This window comes from Hyperoodon ampullatus (genome assembly GCF_949752795.1).
Source record: "Hyperoodon ampullatus genome assembly, chromosome: 2".
Lineage (NCBI taxonomy): Eukaryota > Metazoa > Chordata > Mammalia > Artiodactyla > Ziphiidae > Hyperoodon > Hyperoodon ampullatus.
Genome location: NC_136915.1, coordinates 82,169,499 through 82,182,943, shown reverse-complemented (window position 1 = coordinate 82,182,943; position 13,445 = coordinate 82,169,499). Strand labels below are relative to the sequence as shown.

Here is a 13,445-nt window from a genome sequence, read left to right as displayed (position 1 = left end):
TCTAAAAAGCAAAATTAGAAACTCAACAAGAACTATATTTTTGATACCCTTGTATAGTCTTCATTTTTTAAACAGGAAGACACCATCTCTTTTGGATTTTCATTGCTTAGACAGGGCCTATAATATATAGTAGACTATTTGTAAAATGAATAACATTTGGGAATTTATTCAATTTTTAGGGATCCAGAACTGTAAAATTTCCTGTAAATTATGTCATTAAAAAATGAACATATAGCTATTAAAAAACGTTAAGTGAAAATTGTTTAATCTTAGAGCAGTCAAAATACAGTATAAGATTGGTATCTTGGTGTCTGAAAGCAATCATTTTACCATTTGCATTTTAATCTTTTGTATTATTCATTTAAGTTGATGGTTAATTAAAAAACCTAGTTTTAATCAAAGTCGTTTTCAAACATTGTCATAATGTCACTTTGAAGAGTCATATCAATGGTACCAGCCATCTGTAGAAAAGAAGAGAAAACGTAAATGTTACTTAAAAAGTTTATGCCTTCATTATGTTACATCTATATGAAAAAATGATAATGCAACATTTGGAACATACAAAATGAATGCAATTTATTTAACATAATGAGTTTGTACATAACTTTTAATATCTGTTCAAATACTATCTGATTTTTGTTAAAATACTGTTCATGTAATAAATAAAAATAAGTTTAAAACTTACAAGAACACAAAGAACAAGTTTAACCTATCTCTCCAAGTAAGAAAGTTCTCAGTGTTAATATATAAACATGAACTGAGATTACATGGTTTCATGTATCTCTCCAGCTAACACAGTGCTGGACACATAAAATTATTTTCTGAATGAACTAGTATCTTACCTATGTGAGAGAACTATACTATGTTTAAAGCCAAGGGCTTTCCATGATTTTGCCAATTACTGTGTAACCTAAGGCAAATGATCTAACCAAGTTTATTTTATATACAGATATTTATGAAGAGCAACCAGATTGCATGTATAACACTCAGTACAATGTTGTTTATTAAATGCTAAAAAGCTAAATAAAATAAGCTAAAGTATAGGAAAAGCTAATTAAGACAAAAGAAACAAATGTTTCTTACTATACTCTGAAGCCTTCTCTAAAAGTCCTTGTGATACAAGTTAGATAGTATTTGCCACATCTGAAATGACACCAACTAGGAAAGTTCAAAAAATGTTTTGTTTTGTTTTGTTTTTTTTTAAATCAATGAAGAGTAGCAGCCCAGAGTAGTAGGTAAAAGCACCAGTTTGCAACCAGTTGGCTGACTTCCTGGATGGGAATCAGTGTTCTCTGGCTATATGGAAGAAGACTTGGAATTATGACTTAGCTACCAAAAAGATATTAAGAAGCTATGTGTGACTCTTAAAAACTATGAAAATTTCTTTAAACATGCCTTAGAGACAAAAGGGTAAATTCTTAGATCTTAGCCCAGGTGATTTTCCGAATGCCAGCTCTTAGGATACCAAATATCTAGCCCAAATAGTTCCTTAAGAGCTCTATTTTGGGCTTCCCTGGTGGCGCAGTGGTTGAGAGTCTGCCTGCTGATGCAGGGGACGCGGTTTGTGCCCCGGACCGGGAGGATCCCACATGCCGCAGAGCGGCTGGGCCCGTGAGCCATGGCCGCTGAGCCTGCGCGTCTGGAGCCTGTGCTCTGCAACAGGAGATGCCACAACAGTGAGAGGCCCGTGTACCGCAAAAAAAAAAAAAAAAAAAGTTCTATTTAACCCTCCAATGAGAGTTGGATACACTGTCCTAGTTTAAATAGCACGGATACTCCTAGAAGTATCCAGACATACTGCAAAATTCCAAAAATATGTAATGAAACTTGTTTTGTTAAAAGTACTTTGGGAAATTTGGAGTCAAGATGGCAGAGTAGGAGGACATGGAGTTCATGTCTCCCCACAACTAGGGCACCTACCAGACACTGGTGGGGGACCTTGACACCCAAGGGCCTGAGTGACCGGGTAGGACGTGGAGGAGAGTGAGTGGGGAGGAGTGGAGGCTGGATGGGACTGGTGCTCCTGAAGGGTGGCTGGGAGAGGGGAGGGGCTCCCACGCCTGGAGGGACCCTCAGGAGTTTGGAGGATCAGACTGTACTACAAAGCTACAGTAATCAAGATAATATGGTACTGGCACAAAAACAGAAATATAGATCAATGGTACAGGATAGAGAGCAGAGATAAACCCATGTTCATATGGTCACCGAATTTATGACAAAGCAGGCAAGAACATATAACGGAGAAAAGACAGCCTCTTCAATAAGTGGTGCTGGGAAAAGTGGACAGCTACATGTAAAAGAATGAAATTAGAAGACTCCCTAACACCATACACAAAAATAAACTCCAAATGGATTAAAGACCTAAATGTAAGACCAAACACTGTAAAACTCTTAGAGGAAAACACAGGAAGAACACTCTTTGACATAAACCACAGCAAGATCTTTTTTGACCAACCTCCTAGAGTAATGAAAATAAAAAAAACAAAAATAAACAAATGGGACCTAATTAAACTTAAAAGCTTTTTCACAGCAAAGGAAACCATAAACAAGATGAAAAGACAACACTCAGAATGGGAGAAAATATTTGCAAATGAAACAACAGACAAAGGATTAATCTCCAAAATACAGAAACAGCTCATGGAGCTCAATATCAAAAAAACAAACAACCCAATCAAAAAATGGGCAGAAGACCTAAATAGATAACTCTCCAAGGAGGATATACAGATGGCCAAGGGGCACATGAAAGGATGCTCAACATCACTAATTATTAGAGAAATGCAAATCAAAACTACAATGAGGTATCACCTCACACCAGTCAGAATGGCCATCATCAAAAGATCTACAAACAATAAATGCTGCAGAGGGTGTGGAGAAAAGGGAAAGTAAATTGATACAGTCACTGTGGAGAACAGTATGGAGGTTCCTTAAAACACCAAAAATAGAACTACCATATGACACATCAATCCCACTACTGGGCATATACCCTGAGAAAACCATAATTCAAAAGGTTTTGACACATGTACCCCAATGTGCATTGCAGCACTATTTACAATAGCCAGGACATGGAAGCAACCTAAATGTCCAAAAACAGATTAATGGATAAAGAAGATGTGGTGTACATATATACAATGGAGTATTGCTCAGCTGTAAAAAAGAATGAAATTGGATCATTTGTAGAGATGTGGACGGACCTAGAGACTGTCATACAGAGTGAAGTAAGCCAGAAAGAGAAAAACAAATATTGTATATTAATGCATATATGTGGAATCTAGAAAAATGGTACAGATGAACCTATCTGAGGACAGGAATAGAGACGCAGACACAGAGACTGGATTTGTGGACGTGGGGCGGGGGCCGGGGAGGGGGGACTAACTGGGAGATTAGGATTGACATATATACACTACCATGTGTAAAATAGATAGCTAGTGGGAACCTGCTATAAAGCACAGGAAGCTCAGCTCGGTGCTCTGTGACTTCCTAGATGGGTGGGATGGGGGGGGGATGGGAGAGAGGTCCAAGAGGGAGGGGATATAAGTATACATATAGCTGATTCACTTCATTGTACAGCAGAAACTAACAACACTGTAAAGCAATTGTACTCCAATAAAAAAATTTTTTTAAATAAAAAGTAAAAGTACTTTGGGAGCTCCCTGGTGGTCACTGGTTAAGACTCTATGCTCCCAATGCAGGGGGCCCAGGTTCGATCCCTGGTCAGGGAACTAAGATCCCACCTACTGCAACTAAGACTGCGAGCTGCAACTACTGAGCCCGCGTGCCGCAACAAAGAGCCCATGTGCCGCAACGAAGACCCAGCACAGCCAAAAATGCATAAATGAATTAATTTAAAAAATAAACTAACTTTAAAAAAATGAATAAATAAAAGTACTTTATTTTAGATTCTCTTCCATCTTGACTAAATCTGAACTAGTGGAATACTTATTGATATCGAACTGGTTACTGCCTATACCAATTAACCTTAGATACCACGATTTAAATACTAAGGCTCTCTGCAGCTGACACCATAACCTGGATATTCCTTTTTTCAGTGGTCCTAATATACACCTCAGCCATTCAAATTTAAGATCAAAAACTGGGTCAAAGGAACTGGCATAAGCTCTGGTAGGGAGCTTATGCTAGATGTCAAATTTTTGCAGCTGTTTACAATACGGATCTGTCAAGTAGCAGCAGCATAAGAGTTTGGGTTGTCAAGAATGATAGTAGGTAGCTCCAAAGTCAGGTTTTCAAATGTCAAGCTGCTAGAGGTGGCATTTTTAGTCACATTTCAGTGGGTTCCAGAAAAATGCTTGGGGTTTAGAAATTATATCAGGTTACCTAGTTGGGTTGGTAGGTGGCAGGGAGGTTGCTGAGATATCACTTGTGGGTGACTGAAGTCAGGCCCTTGTGAGTACCAAAAGGAAAAATTCCTAGGTCACTAGAGAAATACTTCTATTAAAATACTAATTAAACTTTAATAAAGAACTCCTAAAAAACAAACAAAAAAATAAAACAATATAAAAAATTTGCTGTTTAAATTAATTAAAATTAAATAAAATGAAAAATTTAGTTCCTTAGTTGCATTAGCCACATTTCAAGTGCTCAATGCCATATGTGACTAGCAGCTATTATATTTGATTGTATAAAGCACATTCCTATAATTGTAGAAAGTTCTATAAGACCATGTTGCTCTAAAGTAAACTCCACCATAAGTTACAACACTGCTAAATGCAATTTGTTTCTGCCTTCATACTATAGATAAGAGGCTGACAAAACTTTTGTATATTATTTCCTAGGAAATTTACTTGTATCATAATCAATACCACAGCCAAAGCCAGTGGATTTTTTCTTCTGGAACTAATGTTCTGTATGTCCTATGAATTCACATGAGTTTTCCAGGATTACAAAAATATACAGCACCCAATAAGGTAAAATTTACATCTGGCATCAATGGTTACCAGGTAAGCAAAGAAGCAGAAAAACACTATCTGTAAAGGAGATCAATCAATCAATCGAAACCAACCTGGAAGTGACATAAATGTCAGAATTAGCAGAGAACCCATTAAACAGTTATGATAACTGTATTCCATTTGTTCAAAAGTTTAATAGAGATACTAAAAACATTAAAAAGACCCAAATCAACTTCTAGATATGACAACTATAATGTCTGAGATGAGACAACTTCAAGTGGCCTAATACAAAAGTAACTGGAGTCACTAAAAGGAGAAAAGGGAGGGGGTTCCCTGGTGGTGCAGTGGTTGAGAATCTGCCTGCCAATGCAGGGGACACAGGTTCGAGCCCTGGTCTGGGAAGATCCCACATGCCGCGGAGCAACTGGGCCCGTGAGCCACAATTACTGAGCCTGCACGTCTGGAGCCTGTGCTCCGCAATAAGAGAGGCTGCGACAGTGAGATGCCCGTGCACCGCGATGAAGAGTGGCCCCCGCTTGCCACAACTAGAGAAAGCCCTCGCACAGAAATGAAGACCCAACACAGCCATAAATACATAAAAAGAAAAAAAGGAGAAAAGGGGGAAACAGAAAAAATATGAAGAAATAATGCCCCAAATTTTTCCAAGCTTGATCAAAACTATAAACACATCACTCCAATAAGTTCAACAAAGCACAAGAAACATGAAGAAAACAATTAATGAAAACCCAGTGATTAACTTGGAAGCAACCAAGATGTCTGTCAATGGATAAACTGTGGTACATTTATACAATGGGATATTACTCAGCACTAAAAAGATATGAGCTAGCAACCTACAAAGACATAGAGGAAACTTAAATGTACATAACTAAGTTAAAGAAGCCAATCTGAAAAAGGTATATATACTGTATGATTCCAACTATACAACATTGTGGAAGTGGCTAAACTATGGTAGTAAAAAGATCAGTGGTTGGCAGGGGTTCAGGAGGGAGGGGTGAACAGGAGGAGCACAGCAGACTTTCAGGAAAGGGAGAGTATTCTGATGGTACCATAATGGTTGGTGTATGTCATTATACATTTGTCAAAACCCATAAGAAGCACAACACAAAGAGTGAACCCTGATGTAAACTATGGACTTTCCTTGATAAAATAAGATTGATAATGGTGTGGCAATGTTGGTTCACAGATTGTGTAACAAATGTACTGCACTAATGTGGGATGTTAATGGTGGGGGAGGTTGTGAATTGGTGGGGGAAAGGGGAGAATATGTGGGAACTCTTTATACTTTCAATTTTGCTGTGAATCTAAAACACTTTAAAAATAAAGTCTATTAATGAAAAACAAAGGCCAAATAAAGGTATTTTCATGCACACAACAGCTGAAAGATTTCATCACCAGCTGACCCACACCACAAGAAATGTTAGAAGGAAGTCCTTTTAGGGAAAAGGAAAATCATACCATTTGGAAATCTGGATCTAGACAAATCAATAAAGAGCACTAGAAATGGTAACTACGTAGGTAAATACAAGGTTTTTTTTTTTTTTAATGTCATTTAAAACTTTTAGAGACAATTTGACTGCTTAAACAATGGCCTAATGGCTAGGAGGGGGCAAATGGAAGTACACTATTGCAAGGCTATTACACTAAATGTGAAGTGGTGTGATATAACTTAAGAGAAGACTGTGACAAGCTAAAGTATATATTGTAAACGCTAAAGCAACCACTAAAGTAACAAAACAAAGAGTTACTGATAATAAGCCAATAAAGGAAATAAAATGGAATCATAAAAAATACTATTAATCTAAAAGAATGCAGGGAAAAAAATAACAAGAACAGAGGACACACATCAAAAAATAGCAAGATGATGGACTCAAATGTAACCATATCAATAATCATATTGAATGTAATTGGTTAAACACTCCTATAAAAAACAGAGATTGGATTTTTTTTTTACATCAAGACTACACTATATATTGCCTGCAAGAAAATCAATTTAAATATAAAGCACAGATAAGTTAAAAGTAAAAGGATGGAAAAAATTTTTTCGCCATGCCAACACTAGTCATAAAAAAGGAGAAGTGGTTATATTTCACAGGAAATAATATTACCAGGAGTAAAAAAGATCATTTTGTAATGAAAAGGGGGCCAGGGCTTCCCTGGTGGCACAGTGGTTGAGAGTCCGCCTGCGGATGCAGGGGACATGGGTTCGTGCCCCGGTCCGGGAAGATGCCACATGCCACGGAGCAGCTAGGCCCGTGAGCCATGGCCGCTGAGCCTGCGCGTCCGGAGCCTGTGCTCCGCAACGGGAGAGGGCACAACAGTGAGAGGCCCACATACCACAAAAAAAAAAAAAAGAAAAGGGGGTCAATTAATCATGAGGACGTAACAATTCTAAATGTCTATGCACCTAATAACAGCTTCAAAATAACATGAAATAAAACTGATAGAATTACAAGGGTAAAAAGACAAACCTATAATTATACCATCGTAGGTGCCAATGCCCTTTCTCAGTATTTGATAGTGCAAACAGGCAGAAAATCAGCAAGAATTTAGTAGACTTGAAAACCATTACCAATCAACTTGTCCTGTTTAATAAATACTCTACCCAGTAGCAGCAGAATACACATTCTTCTCAAGTGCACACAGAGTATTTACCAAGTTAGATCATAATCTGGGCCATAAAACAAGTCTTAGTGAATTCAGAAGAATTCAAGACATTGTATGTTCTCTGACCACAATGGAGTTCAATTAGAAATCACTAACTTTCTATTATTTTCACTAGCCATAAAATTTCCAAATATTTGGAAACTAAATAACACACTTGTAAATAGTCCACAGATAAAAGAATAATCCACCTCAATAAAAAAGAAGGAATTAATTCTACTTTTTAAAACATCAGTTTTTAAATATTAAGGACTCCTTAAACACAAGTCTTTTTTTTTTTTTGGTTTCCAGTTTTGTTAAGATATAATTGACATACAACTTCTTCATCTAGTGTTCAACTAAATAAACACTGACTAGGGACAGATGGCATATCTTTTAGCCACAATTCATAGGCAGTTTATGGATTTTTCAAGAGTAATAACAGTAAGTAATTTTACCTCTGTGCCGGGCATTTTCAGATGTGCTTAATACATGTAAATTCATTTCACCTTTTACCTTTATTATCCATACTTTACAAATAAGGAAACTGAGGCACAGGGAGGTTAAATAAATAGCCCACGCTCCAACATCTAGTTAATGGAAGAACCAGGATTTGAACTCAAAGTCTAGTAGCCTCCAGGATTGAGACTCTATTATTACACTATGCTTGTGTCTTTTGACTATGAAATTTTAATTTTACTCTCTGATTTTAGAACCTGATCCTCACCAAAGAGGTAACTGTCACTGAAGAACCACCCAGAATACACCTTTGAACATGTAAAGACACTGCTCTGTTAAATCTTTCCTTTGTTCATTAGATTTAGTAAACTAAAATTCACTTACTACTTCTCTTCTCCTCCGCTCTTGCTCTTTCTCCCTTGCTAAATTACGGTCTTTGAGAAGCCAGAGGTTGCCTCCATCTTGAGCTTCCAGTGACTGCTGATGTTCTTTCTGCTCTTCTCCAAGACACTTGTTTTGCATTTTATTTGGAGAAGATTCTAGAGTGAAGCCATGGTCCCTTGAAGAAACAGTGAAGTTCAAAGTAGGTTTCAAGCCCCTTAAAAGTTTTTATTATGAAGATATGTTGTTAAATGACAAATATAAAGCAATGTTCTAGATACCCTTTTTTGTATGTCATGACATTATTTTTAGTATTTTTGATGTCAAATTTTACATCGGACAATCTATGTTAATGAAGAGAAGGTTTTAGAAAACTATGTCCAAGGTTTACCATCATCTTCTTACACATAGAATGGAAATATTAAGACATTTCTGGAAAATAATGATGTCTTTATAATTTAGCAATATTGGTATCTTTAATAGCTTTTTCAATCACTTGATTATTTGTATCCCCTTCAAAATAGATACTATTACTTACTGATTTTTTAAAAAATCAATAAAAATTTACTTTTTCTATATATAATTTGCTTTGTGGTCTACTAAATAGCTGAATTATAGCCACTTACAAAAAAGAAATTTATTTTAAATACATATCTGTATCTCTCAAAGCCTCCATTAATCTAGTAAATTACAGACCTTTGATTTTCTTGAAATAGTTTTGGTTCCTTTGTATTCTGTTCCAGATGTTTCTGTATTAGTTCCTGTGTTCGAGCTCTCACTTCCTTTTCTATCGCTGCTTTTCTAAATTGGTTGAAGAGCTCATCTGATGATTTCACTACCCCTGATGTTTTGACTGGTTTGCCTAAACTTTTCCAAGAATCTGCATTCTTGATCTTTATATCCTAAAACAAATATTTGATTCAGTATATGTCTACAGATGTCAACTAAATTTTGGAAGAAAAGCAATATTTTTTGATATGGTAATAGATTAAAAATAAAGATTCTGAAGGCTTCAGGTAACTTTGTAAACTTAAGTTAAAGGTTACTAAAGTAGAAAAAATAGGATAACAGATTAACTAAATTCAACTATTCATCTAAGACCAAATTAAAATAGCATGCTTGACAATTATTTCAATTTAATATGAAACATATATGTTAAGGGTATGACAATCTGTTAAGAATATAAAAATCCCCTGGTCACTGTAATCAAGATATTTATGAACAACAAGGTCCTACTGTATAGCAAAGAGAACTATATTCAATATCCTATGATAAACCATAATGGAAAAGAATTTTAAAAAGTGTATATATATATATGTATATGTATATGTATATGTATATATATATATATATAAAACCAAATCACTTTGCTGTGCAGAATAATTAACATTGTAAATCAACTACACCTCAATAAAAAAAATTAAGTTACAAAACTTAAAAAAAATAAGACATTTATGATCTTATGAGAAAAATAAAGCAAATATACAAGTGATTAATCAGAGGGAAAGTAAGACGATGCCAGAAGAACAGCACAGTGTTTGTTGAGAACCCTCTGACATAGCTATGTTTTCCTTTCTTCGGTATGAAGAAAAAAATTAACTGACTGTGATCACTGTTCTTAACTGTGATATGCCAAGGTCTAGATCAGTGCTGCCCAATAGAAATATATATAGTTTAAAATCTTCCAGTACCACAATTTTTTTTAAACTAAAACTTTTAATAATATATTTTATTTCACCAAATATACCCAAAGCATTATTATTTCAACATGCAGTCAATATAAAAGACTGAAGATAATTTTATTTATTTATTTATTTATTTACTTACTTATGTATGGCTGTGCTGTGCGGCTTGTGGGATCTTAGTTCCCTGCCCAGGGATTGAACCCAGGCCCTTGGCAGTGAAAGCGTGGAGTCCTAACCACTGGACCACCAAGGAATTCCCTATATTTTTGTAATGTCTTCTAAATTGGTGTTTTACATTTATAGCACATCTCAATTCAAACGCTTAACTTTGATTAGAAATCATTGATCTGTAATTAGACTTCATAAAACTTACAGTTGAAAAAGTAGATATGCATAATCAAACTGTTCCAAACATCCTTATGTTCTCCAATAACTGAACTGAGTATAAGTTTTTAAATTTAAGTTAATTGTAAGTTCTAAAACTGAGTTTCTCAGTTGCACTAGACATTTCAAGGGCTCAATAACTATATGTGGCTAGTGGCTACCATACTGGACACTGGATATTACATGTCTAGATGGCCCTTCTAATAGTTGTTATATTCTCCAGGATAGTTAATGTTATACCACAAAGCAAGTCTTATAAATTTAAGAAGACTGAAATCATATCAAGTATCTTTCCTGACCACAATGATATGAAACTAGAAATCAATTACAAGAAGAAAACTGGTAAGTTCAAAAATATGGAGATTAAACAACATGCTACTGAACAACCAATGCATCAAAGAAGAAATCAAAAGAAGTTAAAAAAAACACCTTGAGACAAATGAAAATGGAAATACAACATACCAAAAGGTATGGGATACAGCAATAGCAGTCCTAAGAGGGAAGTTCATAGTGATAAATGCGTACATCAAAAAACAAGAACTATCTCACGTAAACCTAATTTACACCTCAAGGAACTAGAAGAAGAACAAATGAAGTCCAGAATTAGAAGAAGGAAGGAAACAATAAAGATCAGAGTAGAAATAAATGAAATAGAGACTATAAAAAGACCACAGAAAAGATCAATGAAAATAAGAACTGGTGTTCTGAAAAGATAAGCAAAACAGACAAACCTTCAGCTAGACTCACCAAGAAAAAAAAAAGAGGACTCAAATCAGTAATACCAGAAATGAAAGAGAAGGGACTTCCCTGGTGGTGCAGTGGTTAAGAATCCGCCTGCCAATGCAGGGGACACGGGTTCAAGCCCTGGTCTGGGAAGATCCCACATGCCATGGAACAACTAAGCTGGTGCACCACAACTACTGAGCCTGTGCTCTAGAGCCCACGAGCTGCAACTACTGAGCCTGTGTGCCACAACTACTGAAGCCTGTGTGCCTAGAGCCCATGCTCCACAACAAGAGAAGCCACCACAATAAGAAGCCCACACACTGCAACGAAGAGTAGCCCCCACTCACCGCAACTAAGAAAGCCTGAGTGCAATGAAGACCCAACTCAGCCAAAATCAATCAATCAATCTAAGAAAAAAAGCAAAAAAATAAGAAATGAAAGAGGAGATATTACAACTGATACCGCAGAAATATAAAGGATTGTAAGAGACTACTATGAACAATTACATGGCAACAAACTGGACAACCTAGAAGAAACTGATAAATTACTAAAAACATACAACTTACTGAAAGTGACTCATGGAGAAATTGAAAATGTGGACAAATCAATTACTAGTAAGGAGACTGAATCAGTAATCAAAAAGTTTCCAAAAAGTCTAGGACCAGATGGCTTCAGTGGTAAATTCTACCAAACATTTAACGAAGAATTAATACCAATCCTTCTCAAACTCTTCCAAAAAATAGAAGAGGAGGGAACATTTCCAAACTTATTTAACTAGGCCAGCATTACCCTGATACCAAAATGAGATAAGGACATCACAAGAAAAGAAAATTACACACTAATATCCTTGATGAACACAGGTGCAAGAATCCCCAACAACATATTAGCAAACCAAATTCAACAATACAGTAAAAGGATGATACACTATGATCAAGTAGGATTTATTCCAGGGATGCAAGGATAGTTTAACACCTGCAAGTCAAACAACATGGTACACCACATTAACAAAATGAAGGATAAAAATATGATCTTAATAGATGCAGAAAAAGCATTTGACAGAATTCAACAGCCATTTATGATAAAAAACTCTCAGCAAAGTAGGTATAGAGGGACTATATCCTATCATATAAAGGCTATATATGACAAGCCCACATCTCATATCATACTCAGTGATGAAAGGCTGAAAGCTCTTCCTCTGAGATCAGGAATAAGACAAGGATGCTCACTCTCACCATTTCTAGTCAACATAGTACTGGAAGTCCCAGCCAGAGCAATCACGCAAGATAAAGAAATAAAAGCACTCAAATCAGAAAGAAGTAAAACTGTCACTATTTGCAGATGACATGATATTATATATAGAAAACCCTAAAGACTCCATCAAAAACATTAGAATATAGAAATTCAGTAAAGTTGTGGGATGCAAAATCAATATACAAAAATCCACTGTGGGGGCTTCCCTGGTGGCACAGTGGTTGAGAGTCCACCTGCCAATGCAGGGGACGCGGGTTCGTGCCCCGGTCCGGCAAGATCCCATATGCCGCGGAGCTGCTGGGCCCATGAGCCATGGCCGCTGAGCCTGCGCGTCCGGAGCCTGTGCTCCGCAACGGGAGAGGCCACAACAGTAAGAGGCCCACGTACCACAAAAAAAAAAAAGAAAAGAAAAGAAAAGAAAAAATCCACTGTGTTTCTATACACTAACAAACTATCAGAAAGACAAATTAAGAAAAAAAATCACATTTACAATTGCATCAAAAAGAATAAAATACCTAGGAATAAACTTAAGCAAGGTGAAAGTCCTGTACACTGAAAACTATAACAGTGATGAAAGTAATGGAAGAAGATACAGAGAAATGGAAAGATATTCCACGTTCATGGACTGAAAGAATTACTATTGTTAAAACATCCATATTACCCAAAGCAATCTACAGATTCAATGCAATCTCTATCAGAATTCTAATGACATTTTTCACAGAAATAGAACAAACAATCCTAGAATATGTATGGAACCACAAAAGACCCTAACTAGTCAAAGCAATTCTGAGAAAGAACAACAAAGCTGGAGGTATCATGCTCTCTGATTTCAAGCTATATTACAAACTTACAGTAATCAAAACAGTACGGTACTGGTATAAAAACAGACACACAGCACAATGGAAGAGAATAGAGAGCCCAGAAATAAACAAATGCACTTATGGTCAATTAATTTACAATAAAGGAGTGAAGGACTCATTTCATACTTGGGCAT

At 36.1% G+C, this 13,445-nt stretch overlaps 1 protein-coding gene across 1 annotated transcript in view; it reads right to left on the bottom strand.

Moving 5' to 3' along the window:
* Nucleotides 1-392: 392 nt before the first annotated feature.
* BRDT (bromodomain testis associated) overlaps nt 393-13,445 on the bottom strand; it is a gene marked incomplete at both ends in the record, with an annotated part of 47,803 nt that continues 34,750 nt past the window's right edge. The window contains 3 exons of the mRNA XM_079728442.1: nt 393-461; nt 8,409-8,583; nt 9,102-9,307. Of these exons, the coding sequence (XP_079584568.1) occupies nt 393-461; nt 8,409-8,583; nt 9,102-9,307 (450 nt within the window). The remainder of the gene's footprint in view (nt 462-8,408; nt 8,584-9,101; nt 9,308-13,445) is intronic.